A 24,166-nucleotide genomic window follows, 5' to 3' on the forward strand; every position below is an offset into this window, starting at 1 on the left:
AATCCCAGGCAAGCCCGCTGGTCACTGTTCTTCGGCCGTTTTGACTTCCGCATCACCTACCGGCCCGGGACCAAGAACCAGAAATCGGATGCCTTGTCCCGGGTACATGAAGACGAGGTCAAAGCGGAGTTGTCGGATCCACCGGAACCCATCATCCCGGAGTCCACTATCGTGGCCACCCTCACCTGGGACGTAGAGAGAACCGTCCGGGAGGCCCTGGCACGAAGCCCGGACCCCGGGACTGGACCAAAGAACAGACTTTACGTCCCACCAGAGGCAAGGGCTGCAGTCCTGGACTTCTGTCACGGCTCTAAGCTCTCCTGTCATCCAGGGGTGCGAAGAACCGTGGCAGTTGTCCGGCAGCGCTTCTGGTGGGCGTCCCTGGAGGCCGACGTCCGGGACTATATCCAGGCCTGTACCACCTGCGCCAGGGGCAAGGCCGACCATCGCAAGGCTCCGGGACTGCTACAACCGCTGCCCGTGCCTCATCGCCCCTGGTCCCACATCAGCCTGGATTTTGTCACGGGCCTCCCGCCGTCCCAGGGAAACACCGTCATCCTCACGATAGTGGACCGATTCTCCAAGGCGGCCCACTTCGTGGCCCTCCCGAAGCTCCCAACGGCCCAGGAGACAGCGGACCTCCTGGTCCACCACGTCGTCCGCCTGCATGGGATACCATCAGACATCGTCTCCGATCGCGGTCCCCAGTTCTCCTCGCATGTCTGGAGGAGCTTTTGCCGGGAACTGGGGGCCACGGTCAGTCTCTCATCCGGGTATCACCCCCAGACCAACGGGCAAGCAGAGCGGGCCAATCAAGAAATGGAGCAAACACTGCGTTGTGTGACAGCCGCGCACCCTGCGGCCTGGAGTACGCCCACAACAGTCAAGTGTCATCAGCCACCGGCCTCTCCCCCTTTGAGGTGTGTTTGGGGTATCAGCCCCCATTGTTCCCGGTGGTTGAGGGAGAGGTCGGTGTGCCCTCGGTCCAGGCCCACCTGCGGAAGTGCCGTCGGGTGTGGCGTGCCGCCCGTTCTGCTTTGTTGAAGGCCCGGATGAGGGCGAAGACCCATGCAGACCGGCGGCGGACCCCGGCCCCTACGTATCGCCCCGGGCAGGAAGTGTGGTTGTCCACCAAGGACATCCCACTACAAGTGGCCTCCCCAAAACTGCAGGACAGGTACATAGGACCGTTTAAAATTCTCAAGGTCATCAATCCCGCCGCAGTGAGGCTATTTCATGTGTCAAAGCTCAAGCCCCATCACACCTCGCCCCTCTGTACACCCGGTCCGGCACCACCTCCTGCCCGGATCATCGATGGCGAGCCGGCTTGGACAGTGCGCCGGTTGTTGGACGTCCGACGGATGGGCCGGGGCTTTCAATATCTGGTGGACTGGGAGGGGTACGGTCCCGAAGAACGCTCCTGGGTGAAGAAGAGCTTCATCCTGGACCCGGCCCTCCTGGCCGACTTCTACCGTCGCCACCCGGACAAGCCCTTGTCGGGCGCCAGGAGGCGCCCGTTGAGGGGGGGGTCCTGTTGTGTGGGCCGCTGAAGAGGAGGTACTGCTGGCCCACCACCACCAGAGGGCGCCCTGCCTGGAGTGCTGGCTCCAGGCACCAGAGGGCGCCGCCGCCTCACGGGAGCAGCTACGGTGACAGCTGTCACCCATCACCTGAGACAGCTGACGGCAATCATCAGTGGGGTATATCAGCAGGACGGCACCTCCACCTCATTGCGAGATATCGTTTCTACCGGAGAGGTAACGTATCGAAGCTAACGGAGTGTATCTTTTTGGATTGTGCTAGTTTGTGGATTACTGTTCCAACGAGAGGTGGAGGTAACTTCCCTGCTGTTCGGAGTCCTTGGTGCAAACGCGCCCCCATCTAACTGTCCTTTGTTCCTCGCCAGCAGTACCAGGTCCGACACGCGGAGGCAGTGGCCACCTGGGAGTTCGAGACTTGGCGGCTCCAGTATTCCCGGGGTCCTGTGGCGGAGGAAGCCGTGTGGTTCCGGTCTTACCTTGGAGAGGCGTCTCCTATCTTCGAGCCTGCCCACACGACACTTTTGTGAATTGACTGTTGTTCATTTCCGTGATTGGTTGTATTCGTTGTGCACATTCACAACAGTAAAGCGTTGTTATTTTGACTTACTCCATTGTCCGTTCATTTGCGCCCCCTGTTGTGGGTCCGTGTTCCTACACTTTCACAACACTTCACGCTTTCAAGCGTACCATCTGAATGACATGCATTGGCACAATGAATTGCACGGCAGTGCGGAGCCAAAATTCGTGCAAGTGTCAAGGTGGCTTTACTATGGCAGCCATAGGGCAGACATGGTCCGATATTACACCGTATTTCCCACCAACTGGCTGTTCCCTGACTTAATCCGTTTCGCAGGTATCCCGATGTGGACAGGGGCTTGGATTTTGACACTCATATGATCTGTACATTATATGGCATTCTGGTTTATTCAGGATTCAAGTACTGATGAGAGAGAGCAGAGACCCTCAGAATATTTTCAGTGACTGAGACTGTGCTAATAAACCTCGGTGTGCCTCACATTGTCTGTATCGTTATGCTTACTGTGAACAGGTTCGCAGAAACCTTTAAATTTAAGTGTGGATCTCCATAATATAGGTCAGACACAGGATATTGCCCTCCACCTTTTTCTTTATAAACATTACATTAATGGGGTGGAGGAATGTACACTGTGTGCCCTTTTAGTTTATAATTTCTGCAGCATTATAATGTAACCTACCCTGTATATAACTGGAAGTAAATCCTGTGCAGGTCAAGCTGGTGCTTATCCCTGGATATGTTGCGTGAAGTAGATAAAAATCAACAACTTTCCCTGGACTGGATGCCAGTCCTTTACAGTAGCTGGTAAATATTTAGAGCTCCATGGACTGAGATGATGCAGATAAATTATGTTTTCCAAATTACACAGACAGGAAGTATTAAACACAGACCTGGAATCCATCTCACACTCTATATGGTGGTCATCTATCTTCTATCCCACAGGTTCACCTGTTCTGGCCATAAATAACATTTGCTTTGTATTTTTGGATCTATGAAATTCCACCCAAAGGGACACGGCTGGTCTGATGGTCTCCCTGTGTGTGGACTGAACTGTCATTTTTCTTTGTTAAATGTGGACAACTGTAAATATTCTCACTTCTTATGTGTTTGATGAAACCGGACCTTGATCATCGGTACACACGCATTGACTGATTTCTGTCTGTGCCCAGGTCATCCCCTGTGCTCAGAGGGACGCTCTCTACTGCCTGCACGAGAACGGCTGCATCACCCTGCGGGTGTGTCGCACCACCACTGCTGCCGAGGAGGTGGCCGGTAAGAAATGTCTGATTATCATTCACAGTACGAGTAGATTTTGAGTTTTTCACTCATACACTACTGCGGCATGTGACTCCTGAGCTATTCCTGCGTTCCTCACCTATTCCGCTGAGGAGTGGTGCAGTCAGAACCCCCTCTGTGCTGCAGTGGGAATTTAAACCTCGGCCCCACTGAATAATAAGCCATGAATAATGAGTCACACATGGGTGTGTCAGAGATTATTTGAAGAATGATCCATGTTTTAAGCCATCGTGTATCCACTACTAAGGTGCCTCTGTGTGCCTCTCTGTACCTTGAATGTGCCAGGTATCAGCCTCTAGCGAGCCACGACTGACCTGTCCAGCCTCGAGTGGCTCGTGTTGCAGCATATGATCCACGTCAAGCCAGGATGTCACATTTTTTAAACACAGTCCAAAAAGATGCTGCACTCAGTGAGTGTGTTCTCCTGGATACAAATTTAATTCTATACACCCGCTGCTGCAACTGTGGATCACTTCCAAAAAAAAAAAAAAAATTCTTTATTTCTTCCATGGCTTACAGTCACCGTGATCCAACTTTTAACTTTGAGTTATGTCTGTAAAATCGCTCTTTTGCACGCTCTCGTTCTGTGTTTCTGGACAGTCAGCTCTGCACTCCTCGTGGCTTCACTGGTGTTATTTCTTCCGCGGCTTTAACACACAGCCACTTTGACATCCACCTTTTAACTTTGAGTGCGCCTGATCTGATCCATTACCAGGATGTTGTCTATCATAAACATACTTTTACAGCTAGGAATGAACATGCAACTGTTTTACCAAGCTATAAAACAATACAGATAGTTACCTTAAGTTGTTCCAAAATACATTCCTCATGGAACTGATTAGATATGTTTTCAGCATCGAAGGTTTGCCAGAAAATGATTATTCTGCTACAAAATAATTATTTTATATCCAGCATCCGGCGCACAAAGCAGGGGGAATTGTGTGCGCGACAGGGCTTAGCCGCTCCAAAATTAGCCTCTCAGGTCCTCGTAGCTGCTATGCGCTCAGATAATGGGCTTTTAGCAGCTTCATCCTCACTACACACATGCCTTTATAATCCTCATTTGAACATCTTGAAATTAGCGACATGCTCAGAGTTGAGCCTTGTTAACCGAATATACTGCCTCTATGTGCCGCTATTCTCCCACGATAGTTGAATACCTCCTCTTATAGCAATAAAAACATGCTGCGTGGCTCATTATTCATCCTTCATTATTCGGTGGGACCAGAGCTTTAGTCTGTTAGTGTTATTTACAGTATCCTTGTCTTCGTGCTAAAGGCTAGCTGAGGCTGATTGTTTCGGAGTGTCTCGCTCTCTGCTGCACTCACACTCCTGATGATCCCTGAACTGTGAATCTCTGCCTGCTTTTCTTTCTCCACCTCTTTTGTGTGTCTCATTCACTTAATTTTCTGACTTCCTGTCCTCTTCTCCCACCTTATAACCTTCACTCTATCTCTCAACCTCATGTTCCTCTTTTTTTAGAACACATATTAAGAAACACTCGTACCTCACATTATCTCTGTGACTCGTTTTTATTGTCATTCAGTAAAAAATGTCACAGATGCTGTCGCAAAATGAAATATCGATGCAAATATGTCCATTTTTGACATGTTGGAACACAATAATTAGCTGATTATTCATTTGAACATTAAAACATACTGATATAAACAACATTTCAAACAACGTCAGCTCACACATTTGTGAGGCTTCAGGATTTTAGTCGCTGTGTGCAGTGCAAGCCATGTTCTACTTTTTAAAAATACTGCATGTTCACAGTCACATGTCCACCTTTTCAAAACCAAACATTCACCAGACCAGGAGATCATATGAACTAAACCATGGATATGTGTGCACTGTTTTAACACAGTATATTCACCCGCCGCATTCCACATTCAGTCGCTGCACCAAAAATTACTGTTTCCGGAAAATAAGTTGCACCGAGGTATAAAGTTACGCTTTTTTCTGTGTTATCAATGCTTAATTTGGGATTTTTGTGCATTTTTATAGGCTACTTTTAATTAATTGGTATTTATATTATTCTTAGTTCTTGTTTAGTGATTTGATTCCTGGGAAAGTAGATGGGTTTCACTCATTGTCCTACAGGGTTCACCATCTGTAACTTTTTATGTATAATAATGTTTCAAAACTTTTTTCCCATAATTTCAACTCAACTCAAACTTTATTTATAGAACACATTTAAAACAGTCGCAGCAGTTACAATAAATAAATAATACTAAAATACATGACACAGTGCTATAAAGTACAACCCCTGGCAAAAATTATGGAATCACCGGCCTCGGAGGATGTTCATTCAGTTGTTTAATTTTGTAGAAAAAAAGCAGATCACAGACATGACACAAAACTAAAGTCATTTCAAATGGCAACTTTCTGGCTTTAAGAAACACTATAAGAAATCAAGAAAAAAAGATTGTGGCAGTCAGTAACGGTTACTTTTTTAGACCAAGCAGAGGAAAAAAAATATGGACTCACTCAATTCTGAGGAAAAAATTAAGGAATCACCCTGTAAATTTTCATCCCCAAAACTAACACCTGCATCATATCAGATCTGCTCGTTAGTCTGCATCTAAAAAGGAGTGAACACACTTTGGAGAGCTGTTGCACCAAGTGGACTGACATGAATCATGACTCCAACACGAGAGATGTCAATTGAAACAAAGGAGAGGATTATCAAACTCTTAAAAGAGAGTAAATCATCACGCAATGTTGCAAAAGATGTTGGTTGTTCACAGTCAGCTGTGTCTAAACTCTGGACCAAATACAAACAACATGGGAGGGTTGTTAAAGGCAAACATACTGGTAGACCAAGGAAGACATCAAAGCGTCAAGACAGAAAACTTAAAGCAATATGTCTCAAAAATCGAAAAATGTACAACAAAACAAATGAGGAACGAATGGGAGGAAACTGGAGTCAACGTCTGTGACCGAACTGTAAGAAACCGCCTAAAGGAAATGGGATTTACATACAGAAAAGCTAAACGAAAGGCATCATTAACACCTAAACAGAAAAAACTAGGTTACAATGGGCTAAGGAAAAGCAATTGTGGACTGGGGATGACTGGATGAAAGTCATATTCAGTGATGAATCTCGAATCTGCATTGGGCAAGGTGATGATGCTGGAACTTTTGTTTGGTGCCTTTCCAATGAGATTTATAAAGATGACTGCCTGAAGAGAACATGTAAATTTCCACAGTCATTGATGATATGGGACTGCATGTCAGGTAAAGGCACTGGGGAGATGGCTGTCATTACATCATCAATAAATGCACAAGTTTATGTTGATATTTTGGACAATTGAAAGGATGTTTGGGGATGATGAAATCATTTTTCAAGATGATAATGCATCTTGCCATAGAGCAAAAACTGCAAAAACATTCCTTGCAAAAAGACACATAGGGTCAATGTCATGGCATAGGGTCAGTGTCAGTGAGCAGATCTGATTTGATGCAGGTGTTAATTTGGGGGATGAAAATTTACAGGGTGATTCCATAATTTTTTCCTCAGAATTGAGTGATTCCATATTTTTTTCCTCTGCTTGGTCTAAAAAAAGTAACCGTTACTGACTGCCACAATCTTTTTTTCTTGATTTCTTATAGTGTTTCTTAAAGCCAGAAAGTTGCCATTTGAAATGACTTTAGTTTTGTGTCATGTCTGTGATCTGCTTTTTTTTCTACAAAATTAAGCAACTGAATGAACATCCTCTGAGGCCGGTGATTCCATAATTTTTGCCAGGGGTTGTAGAATAAAATAAAATAGAAAAACATTAATTAAAATTAAATTAAAATTTTGCCAGAAGCTTAATTAAACTTGATTAAAAGCTAGGGAGAAGAAGCAAGTCTTTATAGAAGATTTAAAAACCTCGCTGGATCCCACAAAGCGGATGTGCTAGAGCAGGTTGTTCCAGAGCTTAGGGGGCGCTGCCACAAAGGCTCTGTCACCTTCAGCTTTTAGGCTCATTTTTGGGGTGGCCAGGAGCAGTTGATTCGCAGATCTCAGTGCTCTGGCAGGAGTGTAGTCATGAAGGAGCTCAAGCAAGTCCTGGGGGCTAGGCCATTAAGTGCTTTAAAAACAAATAATAACATTTAAAAATCTATTCTAAACGCAACCGGGAGCCAGTGCAGTGATGCTACGACAAGGGATATATGGCAAAGCTTGCCTTTTACTTTTGATAAAGTCCTCAAATGAAAAAAGCTGTTTTTCACAACCGAATTAACCTGGCAATCGAATTTCAGCCTGTCATCAAATATTACACCAAAATTTTTCATTGATGACCGGATGTTTGGTGTAAGGGGGCCCAGAAGGCCAGCAGAAAATTCCACATGGACCACATCCAAACATTATGATTTCAGTCTTGTTTTCATTTAAATTCACAAAAAAAATTGCAGTCAGCCAGGACTTATGGCCCCTTCACACTTAACATGAAGTTGGGCGAAAGAGGCAGAAATCGGACGAAAAAGCTGAAAAAACCAAATTAGCAAACATTGAAAAATTCCACCTGCTGTCAGGAGGGACAGACTGTGGGACAACCGTGTACGATCCCGCATCAACAGTTTTGTGCATGATCATGTGCACACGCGCGAACACATTGCGACCATGTGAGAGGTGTGATACCACATTCCACTCACACAGCAGCGGCAGTAATTAAATGTAGGACAAATGAACATAAATTGAAGAAAATGTTTAAGGCCAAAATAATGAGAGAGCACAGAACATGAATGAATATACTGAATGAATATACTGTTTAAATGTAAGACAATCATGTTATTGGTAATGCTGTGTAATTTATGCCTGATGACTTGATGGTCTGCGTTGGAAATGACAAAACAAATGGGTTTCGCTTTGTCTGGTAAAATATTTAATTCCTGTTATAAAGAACAGATAATACAAGCATTATCATCCTTCTGTTCCTTCATGTTCATGTACCATGGCCATGGACGTAAACAAGGAATTAATAAACTGACATGAATGAACTTATGCGCTCATTTCATGAACACATCAGCTGCCTCCGCATGTCCAGCACGCGGTGCCAAAGGACACCGCGTCATGTGGACTATAACTCGCGTGGAGGACATGACATTTGGCTTGCCGGCGTTGACATGATCAGACGGATATTTTCACAGAGGGCAACCTTGCTGATGGTGTCCAGTGTGTACTGAGGCCCTGCTGAACATGTTGCAAAGGTGATATGTGTTTTTATTTATTACCATGTGATGAGAGCATGCCGACACATGTGCATCGCGGTGGCATGTTGAGAGGTGATGTTCTTCATGGCATGATATGTGTTCTCCAGCTGTGAGTAGCTATGACACAGTGGCCAGTTGCTGTGGCTCGCCGGTGACACGCCCCTGTGATGCACATGTGTGGCAGGCCCTCATGACGAGGTGGACATTGAAACAAACAAGATCACCTTTAGATCGCCACCAGCCATGTCTCAGCACGCGTGGTACAGTGTGAAGGTTTTGATCAGCCAGCCAGTCAGGCTAATGTCATGTCCACCACATAAGTCCACATGACAGAAACGAACAGTGGAAAAATAAATAATAAATAATAGCTGACTGCCGGCCGGCCAGCGACTCACTCTCACCTTAACACTTAACTTACGTGGTGGACCTGACATTTGCCTCGCTAGCCGGCTGATCTCAAGAATCTCATGGATAATTTCAGATGGCCCAGCCAGTGTGAAGTTGCTGGGGGCGATCCAAAGGTGATCTTGTTTGTTTGTAATTTTTCCCATTATGAGAGCCTGCCCACACGGGCATCGTGGTGGCGTGATGTTCTTCATGGCATGTTCCCCGGCTGTGAGTTGCGATGACACAGCGGTCAGCAGTTCCAGCATGGACAGGACAGCCGTCCAGATGTGTGCGCTGCACTGGACAGTGATCACGTTCCAGCCACCGTTGGCCTCCTTGACAATGTTGGGTCATGGTGTGTGTGTGTGGGGACACACACACACACACACACACACCATTTGTGTTGCTGGGGGGGGGGGCACACTTGCTTGCCATTTGTGTTGCTTGGGGAGACACGGCACACTTGCGGAGAGACTTGGAAAATGCAGGGCCATTCACGCAGCCAGCTCGAAGGTGGTCGCCTGCTCTCTATGTTCATGCTGGCTGTGTGAATGGCCCCACCTTCTCTAAGTGTCCCATGAGTGGTGTTGGGTGGCACATGGGTTCCAGCCTACTCCAGTCGAGAGTGGGTCAAATGGGCACTTACAAGCCATTTCCCATCATTTGGCCACTGTTGTGAAGGCTGCCTCGATCGCGCCATTTGGCTACGTTGAACCTTGGCCGATGATTTTGTGCAGCCCCTTGGCCATGGCATGATATGTCCAACCATAATGGTAGCATATACAGCAGGAAAAGAAGTGGCTTGGGGATGGAGCCTTGGGAGACCCCAGAGGCGAGAGGGGCTGAGGTTGATGTGAATTCACATAGCTGCACAGAAAAACTCTGGTCAGTCAAGTAGGACTGGAACCGTGAGAGAGCCGAGCCTGTAATGCCCATCCACTGTTCCAGTCATGCTAGTGGGATCACATGATCCACACTGTCAAAAGCAGCTGTCAAAGAGTAACCCCTTTGGGTCTGGTCTACTTGAGGTTTCTTCTTCAAATCATCAGAGGGAGTTTTTCCTTACCACTGTTGCCTGGGTGATTGCTCTGGGGGTTGGTAAGGTTAGACCTTACTTGTGTAAAGCGCCTTCAGGCAACTTTGTTGTGATTTGGCGCTATATAAATGAAAATAAATTGAAATTTAAATCAAATCAAGGAGCACTAGCAATGCAGGGTTTCCTGAGCCAATGGTTACCATTAAATCATTAAAAAGTCTCAGCAGTGTTGTCTCAGTGCTATGGCATGGTTTAAAACCAGACTGAAACTTTTGATAGATATCATTGGCCTCCAGAAATGATTGGATCTGAATAAGAACCACTTTCTCAAAACGTTTGGACAAAAATGGCAGTTTAGGGATAGGCCTGAAGTTAGACAGCACAAAGGGGTCCATATTTTTGTTTTTGATGACAGGCTGCCCAATGTCATGTTTGAGAGCAGCTGGAACAAATCTGGTGCTATGGCAGGAATTAATAAATAAAAGAATATTAGAGCCCACCGTACTGAATACCTCTTTAAAACACAGGAGGGAAGGTTGTTCAAGGGAAAGTTAGTAGGTCGCAGATGCTTAACTACGTTGGCCAGTGAGTGTTGGGATACAGGCTCAAACTGATCAAAAACAGCATGTAAAGAAGGAACTGTGATATCACTGCCAGGACCTGCAGAAGAGAAGGCAGATGGCCAAAGAGCAGATTTTTTTTTTTTTCCAATAAATTTTTTAGAAAACTCTCACAGACGTGAGAGTGAGGGTACTACTAGGGAGTTGTCACAGAGATTTACAAGAGAGTTAAAAATGTTAAAAAGAACCCGAGGCTTGTGACTATTAAAAGAAACATGTTGGAAAAATATACCATTTGAGCAGCCTTAAGAGCACTCTGGCAGACAGACTTTCATGAAGAACTTCTTTAGAAACTTGGAGCTTATCTTTTTTACACTTTCTCTCAGCACACTGGCATGAGCGCCGGAGAGCGCATGTGGAGTCAAGCCATGGTTCTTTGAGCGCCTTAGTCTAAAAGGTGCAACAGAATCAAGAATATCCACGCATGAAGAATTAAAATTGCTTACAAGTTCTTCAGTTATAAAACTGTTCTACTCGCCCCGTGAGTTCTCCTCATTCATTCTGGTCAGTGTTTATATCCCACGATCGGCTAACATGCACAAGGCACAATGCACACTCACCAACCAGATACTGCATGTGGAGTGAACTAATCTGGACTCTTTAGTGATTGTCCTGTCTGATTTAAACAAAGGTAATTTCTCCCACAAACTTGCTAACTTCAGACAGCTTATTAAATGTCCGACCAAGGAGGACAGAATTCTGGATCACTGCCATGGTCCACCTGATTCCTACCTACAGGCAGAAACTAAAGCTCTGCAAACCTGTAGTGAAAATCACAACTGTGGAGCAGTGAAGTTGTGGAGGATCTTCAGGCATGTTTAGAAAAATGGTCTGGGATGTGTTCAAGCCTGCCAGCAACAGTCTGAATGATTTTGTGTAAGTTAAGATCACACTGCTATACGTTGTAGTACAGAGATGTTGTTGAAAAGTATTGTGTATACACAATATTTTTGACGCATGCCAGCGTATGTCTCCTACGTCCCGCATATGTGGGCCGTAAGTTGTTGACATGCGTTACTTGTAAGCTACTCATAAGTCGAAATTTGTCGAGATAATATCCAGTGTACCCAAAACATATTTCTAACCCGTAAGTAACATGCTTTGAACCTATGTGTAACTTATATTGAACTTATCTCAAGCACATATTGATATTTGTAGATGTATTTAACATGTTCCAGCTGACCACTGAATGTGTCAGCTACAATATAATGGCATATTGACAGCGATTTTGAAACGTCTGATTACGCTGTCTAAATCTTCATGGTTTGACAGCTGCATAACTTATTCAACGTAGCCAGCGTATTCATAAATCAGCATAGGCTGGCTAGATCACATCATCAAGGTGTGACAGGCCCTTTAGAGATGCATGCTGCCACCTAGTGTATTGGAGTGTGTGGAATGACGCCATTCATTATTCTAATTCTATAGTGTTTAGAAGGTCAAACAATAACATGAAAAGTAAAATAATCACAATGTACAATCATTATCTTAACACTTCAGAAATCGCACAAGTTTGCTAATTTTAGCGCAGTCATGCAGCACATTTACAACACTGAACAAGAGCACTCTGTGAGCACTGTAGTATATTTATACCCTAAAACTGCAATGTTGAGGCAGTGAGTCCAACAGTGTGCTGTTTTTTTTTTAACGGAAAAACAGATAATTTTGTAACTACTCCTCGCCCAGGCTTTGTCCTGAGGATGTGATAAAATTTAATGCATACATCAGCAAATCACAAAATAGTGTTTTTCATGTCTTATTAACTCTAAGTAATAAAAAGGAGCTGGATATACAGTTTAATCCATTTGTAATAAACATATGCCTCATTTTAAAGAAAATGCGGGTGTGCAGATCTTCAGAACAGAAAAGTTGCCATATAACAGGAACAATCATAACGGATATTTTTCAAATAATACTGCAAATCTTGTCATATTTAAACAGTTTTGCATACAGGTTCCCTGAGACAATCATGACAAAATAATTGAGATTAGAGACAAAACTTCATTGTTCAAATGCACAAAATAAAAGTAGATAGGGGTCGATAGGGGCATCATGGATTGGTTCTACTTCAAAGTGTGCAAATTTAAAAGCTCCATACACTGTTTTCTGTCAACCACAAACAGCACTGTGACAGTCAGATCATTACTGTACAAAATAATAGATTTAACCCCCGATTTATCTCACTGCCATCACTATGAGCAAAATTAGTGTGACAAGCACCTTCAGCTGACTGGGAGCCTGGTCTTTAACTTTTCTATCTTTTGTAAGCAGATTATAGGATCTTCTGTACAGAAGTGAGCATCTATGCTTTTTCATAATGTAATTACACTTTATGTCACACACACACACACACACACACACACACACACACACACACACACACACACACACACACACACACACACACACACACACACACACACAGAGCAGTAGTCTCACAATAAACAAGTCTGGTTGGACTTCCAGTATTCCTCACGTCATCCAACATCCCCTCACTCTAGTCATCAGCCACCGTCTAAAACAAAAACTTTTCCTTGGGCTAACACCACTAAAGCCCCAAAATAACATCACACTTCACCAGCCATCGTTTGTTGTGAAAGTGATAACACCCTGCTGACGTCGCACCCAGTCATAAAGGGAGGGGTACACACATGCTCCTTATTGGACAGATTCATCAGCACAAATTGTCATCACTGCAGATGATGATAATGAAGTGTTTGAGCTTTTATTGGTTGATATCCATGTTTTCCAGCTATAATCATGCCTCTGCAGTACTGACACATTGGGGCCATTCCAACCTGGATTACCAGCAAGCATTGCAGAGAGATACACCGTTGTAAGTTATACAGTTGGGTTAGGGTTAGGAAGGGAAAAGGAAGCTAGTGCTTCATCATCGTAATAAGGTTGCCGATTGCCATGGCAACTGTCTGATATGGGAAAATATCAGACTGGAAATCAGCCAGTCAGAGCGTGCATATCGTCATAGCCATATAATACATTGTTTTAAAGAGGAACTAAGTAACTTCGGTCAGATTTTACCATTTCTTCTGTTTTTTTTTTTTTTTTTTTTTTTTGTCGCATTCCCCCTACAGCTCCAGAGTACATATGTCAAACAAAAGTGTTACAAAAACACACTGCTATCCCCACCTTCCAGTCTCCATGTGCATTTGTTTTTTACTAATCCGTGGAACCGTGTCAAGAAAGCGACAATCCACAGAAATACACAGAGAAGAGTTGAGCTCAGACAGATCTCTCTCTCTCTCTCTCTCTCTCTCTCTCTCTCTCTCTCTCTCTCTCTTTCTCTCTCTCTCTCTCTCTTGCTCTGCTTCTCTTTGCTGTTGTCGTTGGTTCTGCCATGATTATGAACATGTAAGAAATAAAGCTTTCATTGGCTTGTTGTTTTAGCTGCTAGCTCACAGGTGCCTTGATAGGGGGTGTGGATGTGTTGTTGTAATGCTGTAAAGCAGTTCCTGTTTCTTGCAAGACCCAAGACTCTCTTTAAAATTATACCGGGTCAGTGTCCCTGAAGTTGCAAGACTGGTTTTCTGCTACGAGACCCTTGGTGGGGGAGAGAGAGCCCCCATTTTCCCCAAAAGTTACTCCCAAACTCTGAAAGTATGGGTAAAAAAAAAGTTATAGTTCTCCTTTTAAAGTCTTTTTCATATGTTACACTGCCTTTGTGACCTGAATTATTTGGTAAACTCATTTGTAACACAAACAGTTTGTCAACATGAATAAAAATGTGTATTCACTAAAGATTTGAAGAATTTCTAAAAACACATTTCATATTTTCAGATTTACAGCCAAATTATATATTTTGTGCAGTGTTTTAGACAAATACATATCTCACATTCAGAAAGCTGAACTTGTCCAGAACATTCTGATGGGCAACTCTTGGGCATTATACTAAAAGAAATCACTTTAAAGGAGGAATTACTGAAAGTATGTTAGCAATCCAGAAAATGCCCATGGACCCCAGAGGATTAAGACACGTTTGTTGTTATGTGTCGGACGCGGTCGGAGCACCGACCCAGCGTTTGACAGGACCCAGCATAAAATAAGCAGAGCACGGTTCAAAAGATAACAGAATTTAATAATCATAGTGAGTTTAGTGATAAACAACCAAAAATGTCCGCGGTCTGGTGAGGTGGAAACATGGCGCGCTCTCAGCAGCGCAAACGGTCCGGAGCCACAGCAGTTCAGACCCAGGGACACCGCCGACACCCCCCAGGCGGCCGCGACAAACCGAGTCTGCGAAGGAAGAAATCATGAGGTGAGTCCAACACTCTCCACACAGAGAGACACAGCTCAAAGGTGCACACAATCAGCAAACACTTCCTGGCTTTAATATAACTCAGCTTCTCACCCTGCAGGCACGGAACAACTCAGTTCAAATCTCCACTGCAGCAGAAGCTGATTAGGCGATTAGCATAGCGTAACAGCTCAATATAACAAGGTGTGAGGGACACCAAATCCACTGTCATTACTTCATGAAAGTCACCAAAACCAAATTACCTCAGGAAGTGTGCTGAAGAGCGTGAGACCTCACCCAGTCCTCCTTCACAGACTGTGGCGTCAAACCTGGAGCGGTCTCTGCGTCCGTAATGGTGAGATTGTTCTCCTGACGTCGATCTCACACGTCTGCTCACAAGGTCGAGTCTCTGGCAATCACACACTGTGCATTCAGTGTTTAAGTGCAGCAAGCTCTGATCAAGACAGATGCACCACAGCTGTGAGTCCTGATGACCTGCACGTGATAACAAGTCTCAGGTGTTCAGGGTGAGGTCCTAATACTCAGCCACACGTCAGCCACTCAGTCCTGAACGCATACCACCTGGAGGGAGAAACAGAAAACAAAAACAAAGCCAGCCAAACACCCCAGCCCACAACATTTATAGGAGAAATAGGTCAAAATAACACCTGAAACTGTTCATCACATGGTATCCACAATGTAAAAAATGCCTTTTAAGTGTTTTGAGAAGAAATGACAATCTTACAAAGTGGTAAATGCTTTAGTGTCCCAACTTTTTTTTGCAATGTGTTGCAGGCCTTCACTGCAAGAATGGATGTGGATTAACAAATTAAATCAAGTTGGCCACATAAAATGTGAAATATCTTTGGTTCATATTGTCACAGTGAAACAGAACTCAAAGTAAAAGTGAGAGTCACTGTGGGAGATGTTTCTTTTCTATACTGCACCAATGTTTTCTGATTTGGTCTTGTACAAAGGGCAAAAGCCCACATGTTGATTATTTAGAGAAATAAGAAGAAAATAGCATTGGTACGTGTTGGAATCTGTAGCTTGATTGTCTGAAACATGATGGGTGATAGTGAGCTGTCTCAGTTTTAATTCCCTGTAAGTGATACTGAGTTAGTAAGGTCTTTAACTGAAATTAGCTTCTCAGCACATTAGGGACCTCGATCAAGACAGTTTTCAGAAATATTATGTGCTTTACATTGTACAACCTACTTGAATGTTAAACAGGATCAGGCTGCATCGCTGTGCCCAGCTGTCACTGACCTCGTCTCATTGTCTTCTTCTGTGTGTTTGTCATCTTTGCTGTCAGACCCAGAGCAGAATGTTCAGGAGCTTGTTTACGACCTGCGTTCTCAATGTGATGCCATTCGTGTCACGAAGACGGTTCGCCCATATCGCATGATTATTTGCCCCGTCAATGAAAACAATGCTGCGCTGATGGTCAGTGATGGCAGGGTCATGCTGTGGGAGCTGAAAGCCCACACAGGCAAGGCCTCCACCAATCCCAGGTACACAGTCCTGCACTCAAAAAGGAATGAATTAAAACAATCTGAATCAGTGCTTTTTAGTGTGCAGAACCAAGACCCAAATCCAAACAGCTGTACCAGTGTGCATGAGTTTGTCATTGAATCTTCATATATGCACAGAGTGTTGATGAATGTCCAAACCTAGGAGGCTGTGTTTGGATCTGGTGTGTGTATGTGTTCACACAGTCTAAAACTGTTGGGATGCAGATATCAATCACTCAATCAATCAACATTTATTTATAAAGCGCTTTACAGCACCGACTGGTGTCCAAAGTGCTTAACATTAAAAACACAAATTTACAAAAATAAAACACATATAAAATAAAATTTTAAAACAACACATAAAAAAGAACATAAAAATAACAGAACATGTCACCTCCCCACTAAGTGTTAAAAGCCAGTTTAAATAAATAAGTCTTTAACTTAGATTTAAAAAGTGCTAGGTCAAGAATAGTACGTAACTCAAGAGGTAGCTCATTCCACAGTCTGGGGCCAGCTACCACGAAAGCATGATATATCAGGATGTGCCTGACCCCACTGTGCTTCTATTAATCAAGGACAGCATGATATAACGGAACGATTGACATCAGTTAGTGATGCCAACAAACATTTCAAGAATCATATCAATCGGCAGTTTTGTGTGTGAAAGTCCAAGTCTAAAAACCAGCCCAGGCTGTCAATCTAGATCTTCACTTTGTTTCTTATTCGAATAAACTGGGGCCCGTTTGAATACTCGTTCTGTGTTTCATGACCTATTATTTAACCACAACATATTGCCGCCCAACCTGGGACAGTCTGAGCCGAGACCACTTTGAAAACTGCGCACTCATCCTGGAGACTGTTCAGAGGTGCAGACTACAGGTAAAGTTTAGTCACACGGCATACGATGAATCCTGAATGAAGGGGAAAAAAGTAAAAAAGTCACAAATTGGATAGAAAAGGTGGAAGAATGAGCGTTTGACTTTTCCCATCACCAAATAGCCTGTGAATCAAGAGCGCAAAAGAAACGAAAGACAAACAAAATGAAACTGATGCTAACGTTGATCTCCACGCTTTAAATGAAATGCGCCTGGAGCCACTGCTGGAGCAGTGTGTGTCTGTAGCGCCTGAGTCCTGGAGAAGCTGGAAGGAGAAGCGGCGATCCGACCCACTGTGGAGATCTGTGCGCGCATCTGTGGATCCACCTGCTCTAGTTGATTGTCCAGAACAACAGAGGGATCATCTCCTTCATCATCAGAATCCTCACTGTCTGGTTCACTCTGACGACGCGCTGCGCACTCCATCTTGCTCCAATTTCAAAAAAAAAAAAAAAAAACTGAAGCGCTTGCTCATCATTGGTAAGATGCCTCATTTTTACAAAACAAAAATGAAAAAAGGTTGCTGTATCACTGTATTATGTTACTAAGCCATTTATATTTATTTATAACAGAAAACTGTCAAAAGGGGGAATAAAAATAAGTATAAAGATGATTGAATATATCAGAGAAGTAAATTGATCTGGCCGTGTGAACGCTGCACTTTGACTCCCCATGTGCTGATCCACAACATGAATTCTGCCTTCCAGAACAGCTCTTTATATAATCTTATGAATCATCTACCTGTTGCCACATGTACAGAAGGGCTGGATTGTCATTCCTACACTCATATTGTTATATTTAATAAAAAATAATAAGCATACGCAGGAGGCGATCACTGCTGCTCCTGCTGCATTCATGTGCTGTCGGAAATTACATGACTTTTTTGTTGTTTCAAATTCGATAGTCGGTTGTGGCAGGAGTGTGGTTTTATTTTTATTTTTGGTAAAATAATTAATTGTATCCACACAAACATTCTGGCCTATATAAAGTGCCTGAGCCCAGTGAAGTTGACCCCCACCTAGATAATAAAAAATCCAAGCAAATTACCGATGGTACATGAACGCAGCGGCAGCAGCAGTGCTCACAAACCGGCTTCTGCACTGTGTGAAAACATTCAGCTGGTCGAGCGAAGTTGAACTAAACGCTAATGTTACCAAAACTAAGCAAGCGATAAAGAAACGACAGCAAAATGAAAGATGGGCAAATTGAGGTTTTCGGTGTCATTCATTCAAATTTTTCAACAGTTTCAAAATCCTGACGAAGCGCCAGCTGCAGGAACGAAGCTGCGGGAAGGTTAAACGATGCCAGCGAAAGTCAACGAAAGTCCAGATTTCTTGTTTCGTTTGGGCTTTGTTGCCCTTCATTAAGTGCTGTGTGACCGGGCCTTTAGAGAACTTTCTCTCTCTCTCACCAGAGTGACATGCAGTGGTGTCTCGACTCACTTAAAAGAGCACCCCCCACCCCACCCCCACTTTTTTTTTTTTTTTTTTAGGAGAACAGAACGGGTCTGTCAAACACATCTGTATTTGTATTTATTTATTTATTTTATTTATTTATATTTATATAGCGCCAAATCACAACAAACAGTTGCCCCAAGGCGCTTTATATTGTAAGGCAAGGCCATACAATAATTACGTAAAAACCCCAACGGTCAAAACGACCCCCTGTGAGCAAGCACTTGGCGACAGTGGGAAGGAAAAACTCCCTTTTAACAGGAAGAAACCACCAGCAGAACCAGGCTCAGGGAGGGGCAGTCTTCTGCTGGGACTGGTTGGGGCTGAGGGAGAGAACCAGGAAAAAGACATGCTGTGGAGGGGAGCAGAGATCAATCACTAATGATTAAATGCAGAGTGGTGCATACAGAGCAAAAAGAGAAAGAAACACTCAGTGCATCATGGGAACCCCCCAGCAGTCTACGTCTATAGCAGCATAACTAAGGGATGGTTCAGGGTCACCTGATCCAGCCCTAACTATAAGCTTTAGCAAAAAGGAAAGTTTTAAGCCTAATCTTAAAAGTAGAGAGGGTGTCTGTCTCCCTGATCCGAATTGGGAGCTGGTTCCACAGGAGAGGAGCCTGAAAGCTGAAGGCTCTGCCTCCCATTCTACTCTTACAAAACCTAGGAACTACAAGTAAGCCTGCAGTCTGAGAGCGAAGCGCTCTATTGGGGTGATATGGTACTATGAGGTCCCTAAGATAAGATGGGACCTGATTATTCAAAACCTTTATAAGTAAGAAGAAGAATTTTAAATTCTATTCTAGAATTAACAGGAAGCCAATCGAGAGGCCAGTATGGGTGAGATATGCTCTCTCCTTCTAGTCCCCGTTAGTACTCTAGCTGCAGCATTTTGAATTAACTGAAGGCTTTTCAGGGAACTTTTAGGACAACCTGATAATAATGAATTACAATAGTCCAGCCTAGAGGAAATAAATGCATGAATTAGTTTTTCAGCATCACTCTGAGACAAGACCTTTCTAATTTTAGAGATATTGCGTAAATGCAAAAAAGCAGTCCTACATATTTGTTTAATATGCGCTTTGAATGACATATCCTGATCAAAAATGACTCCAAGATTTCTCACAGTATTACTAGAGGTCAGGGTAATGCCATCCAGAGTAAGGATCTGGTTAGACACCATGTTTCTAAGATTTGTAGGGCCAAGTACAATAACTTCAGTTTTATCTGAGTTTAAAAGCAGGAAATTAGAGGTCATCCATGTCTTTATGTCTGTAAGACAATCCTGCAGTTTAGCTAATTGGTGTGTGTCCTCTGGCTTCATGGATAGATAAAGCTGGGTATCATCTGCGTAACAATGAAAATTTAAGCAATGCCGTCTAATAATACTGCCTAAGGGAAGCATGTATAAAGTGAATAAAATTGGTCCTAGCACAGAACCTTGTGGAACTCTATAATTAACCTTAGTCTGTGAAGAAGATTCCCCATTTACATGAACAAATTGTAATCTATTAGATAAATATGAGTCAAACCACCGCAGCGCAGTGCCTTTAATACCTATGGCATGCTCTAATCTCTGTAATAAAATTTTATGGTCAACAGTATCAAAAGCAGCACTGAGGTCTAACAGAACAAGCACAGAGATGAGTCCACTGTCTGAGGCCATAAGAAGATCATTTGTAACCTTCACTAATGCTGTTTCTGTACTATGATGAATTCTAAAACCTGACTGAAACTCTTCAAATAGACCATTCCTCTGCAGATGATCAGTTAGCTGTTTTACAACTACCCTTTCAAGAATTTTTGAGAGAAAAGGAAGGTTGGAGATTGGCCTATAATTAGCTAAGATAGCTGGGTCAAGTGATGGCTTCTTAAGTAATGGTTTAATTACTGCCACCTTAAAAGCCTGTGGTACATAGCCAACTAATAAAGATAGATTGATCATATTTAAGATCGAAGCATTAAATAATGGTAGGGCTTCCTTGAGCAGCCTGGTAGGAATGGGGTCTAATAGACATGTTGATGGTTTGGATGAAGTAACTAATGAAAATAACTCAGAACAATCTGAGAGAAATAGTCTAACCAAATACCGGCATCACTGAAAGCAGCCAAAGATAACGATACGTCTTTGGGATGGTTATGAGTAATTTTTTCTCTAATAGTTAAAATTTTATTAGCAAAGAAAGTCATGAAGTCATTACTAGTTAAAGTTAAAGGAATACTCGGCTCAATAGAGCTCTGACTCTTTGTCAGCCTGGCTACAGTGCTGAAAAGAAACCTGGGGTTCTTATTTTCTTCAATTAGTGATGAGTAGTAAGATGTCCTAGCTTTACAGAGGGCTTTTTTATAGAGCAACAGACTCTTTTTCCATGCTAAGTGAAGATCTTCTAAATTAGTGAGACGCCATTTCCTCTCCAACTTACGGGTTATCTGCTTTAAGCTTCGAGTTTGTGAGTTATACCACGGAGTCAGGCACTTCTGATTTAAAGCTCTCTTTTTCAGAGGAGCTACAGCATTCAAAGTTGTCTTCAATGAGGATGTAAAACTATTGACGAGATACTCTATCTCACTTACAGAGTTTAGGTAGCTACTCTGCACTGTGTTGATATATGGCATTAGAGAACATAAAGAAGGAATCATATCCTTTTTCATTAGTTACTTCATCCAAACCATCAACATGCTTATTAGACCCCATTCCTGCCAGGCTGCTCAAGGAAGTCCTACCATTATTTAATGCTTCAATCTTAAATATGATCAATCTATCTTTGTTAGTTGGTTATGTACCACAGGCCTTTAAGGTGGCAGTAATTAAACCATTACTTAAAAAGCCATCACTTGACCCAGCTATCTTAGCTAATTGTAGGCCAATCTCCAACCTTCCTTTTCTCTCAAAGATTCTTGAGAGGGTAGTTGTAAAACAGCTAACTGATCACCTGCAGAGGAATGGTCTATTTGAAGAGTTTCAGTCAGGTTTTAGAATTCATCATAGTACAGAAACAGCATTAGTGAAGGTTACAAATGATCTTCTTATGGCTTTGGACAGTGGACTTATCTCTGTGCTTGTTCTGTTGGACCTCAGTGCTGCTTTTGATACTGTTGACCATAAAATTTTATTACAGAGATTAGAGCATGTCATAGGTATTAAAGGCATTGCGCTGCGGTGGTTTGAATCATATTTGTCTAATAGATTACAGTTTGTTCATGTAAATGGGGAATCTTCTTCACAGACTAAAGTTAATTATGGAGTTCCACAAGGTTCTGTGCTAGGACCAATTTTATTCACTTTATACATGCTTCCCTTGGGCAGTATTATTAGACGGTATTGCTTAAATTTTCATTGTTACGCAGATGATACCCAGCTTTATCTATCCATGAAGCCAGAGGATACGCACCAATTAGCTAAACTGCAGGATTGTCTTACAGACATAAAGACATGGATGACCTCTAATTTCCTGCTTTTAAACTCAGATAAAACTGAAGTTATTGTACTTGGCCCCACAAATCTTAGAAGCATGGTGTCTAACCAGATCGTTACTCTGGATGGCATTTCCCTGATCTCTAGTAATACTGTGAGAAATCTTGGAGTTATTTTTGATCAGGATATGTCATTCAAAGCGCATATTAAACAAATATGTAGGACTGCCTTTTTGCATTTACGCAATATCTCTAAAATCAGAAAGGTCTTGTCTCAGAGTGATGCTGAAAAACTAATTCATGCATTTATTTCCTCTAGGCTGGACTATTGTAATTCATTATTATCAGGTTGTCCAAAAAGTTCCCTAAAAAGCCTTCAGTTGGTTCAGAATGCTGCAGCTAGAGTACTGACGGGGACTAGCAGGAGAGAGCATATCTCACCCGTGTTGGCCTCCCTTCATTGGCTTCCTGTTAATGCTAGAATAGAATTTAAAATTCTTCTTCTTACTTATAAGGTTTTGAATAATCAGGTCCCATCTTATCTTAGGGACCTCGTAGTACCATATTACCCCATTAGAGCGCTTCGCTCTCAGACTGCGGGCTTACTTGTAGTTCCTAGGGTTTGTAAGAGTAGAATGGGAGGCAGAGCCTTCAGCTTTCAGGCTCCTCTCCTGTGGAACCAGCTCCCAATTCAGATCAGGGAGACAGATACCCTCTCTACTTTTAAGATTAGGCTTAAAACTTTCCTTTTCGCTAAGGCTTATAGTTAGGGCTGGATCGGGTGACCCTGGACCATCCCTTGGTTATGTTGCTTTAGACGTAGACTGTGTTTCATAATTATTGTATGGCCTTGCCTTGCAATGTGGAGCGCCTTGGGGCAACTGTTTGTTGTGATTTGGCGCTATACAAGAAAAAAGTTGATTGATTGATTGATTAAACCTAGTTACAGCGCTTTCTGAAAGACTTCTAGTGTAATGGAACTTATTCCCCACTGCTGGGTAGTCCATCAGAGTAAATGTAAATGTTATTAAGAAATGATCAGACAGAAGGGAGTTTTCAGGGAATACTGTTAATTTCCATACCATAAGTCAGAACAAGATCTAAGATATGATTAAAGTGGTGGGTGGACTCATTTACATTTTGAGCAAAGCCAATTGAGTCTAATAATAGATTAAATGCAGAGTTGAGGCTGTCAATCTCAGCATCTGTGTGGATGTTAAAATCGCCCACTATAATTATCTTATCTGAGCTAAGCACTAAGTCAGACAAAAGGTCTGAAAATTCACAGAGAAACTTACAGTAACGACCAGGAGGACGATAGATAACAACAAATAAAACTGGTTTTTGGGACTTCCAATTTGGATGGACAAGACTAAGAGTCAAGCTTTCAAATGAATTAAAGCTCTGTCTAGGTTTTTGATTAATTAATAAGCTGGAATGGAAGATTGCTGCTAATCCTCCGCCTTGGACAGTCATTGTATGCATACAATGACTGTCCAAAAATGAATAGGCGTGTTCCTGACTCTTGGCTGAATAAAGTGCAGGGTCCGCTTGACTGCTCATTCTGTTTCTCATGACCTGTTTTTAAAACCACAACAAAACATATACATTGTTATTCCAGAGAGGAAAGCTGGAAGTGTGCTTCATTCCCAGCACTAAAACTGTCTGTATTGTTCACACTGAAACACGATTCAGAACCAGGTTGGTTTAAACGATTGTGTTGTCATTGACATGGAACTTGTTTCAGCTGACAGAAGTTCTCACTACCAGGAAAAAAGTTAGAAATGTTTTATTGTCTGTGTGTATGTGTTCAGGTTATTTACACAAAGCTCTTCCAGTGCTGCTTGCAGTGTTCACCACCGTATTGTTTCGTGGCACACAAACAGTGGGCACATGGTTATTGCTCATGCTGTCCTGATAGAAACAGATGATAGTGTCTTTTTTTGACCTGAGAAGTGTGCAGTTCATTCTGCTGTCCTGATAGTCTGTTTGAAACTGTTATTTTCCTGTGTGGTCGAAGACCCAGCCACACAGTGTTAT

The 24,166-nt window shown here is 43.0% G+C and overlaps 1 protein-coding gene across 1 annotated transcript in view; it reads left to right on the forward strand.

Moving 5' to 3' along the window:
• LOC117523180 (WD repeat-containing protein 11-like) overlaps positions 1-24,166 on the forward strand; it is a 378,317-nt gene that overhangs the window by 73,126 nt on the left and 281,025 nt on the right. Inside the window, 2 exon segments of the mRNA XM_034184623.1 lie at positions 3,246-3,348; positions 16,185-16,383. Coding sequence (XP_034040514.1) covers positions 3,246-3,348; positions 16,185-16,383 — 302 coding nt within the window.

The sequence above is a fragment of the Thalassophryne amazonica genome, chromosome 13, assembly GCF_902500255.1.
Source record: "Thalassophryne amazonica chromosome 13, fThaAma1.1, whole genome shotgun sequence".
NCBI lineage: Eukaryota > Metazoa > Chordata > Actinopteri > Batrachoidiformes > Batrachoididae > Thalassophryne > Thalassophryne amazonica.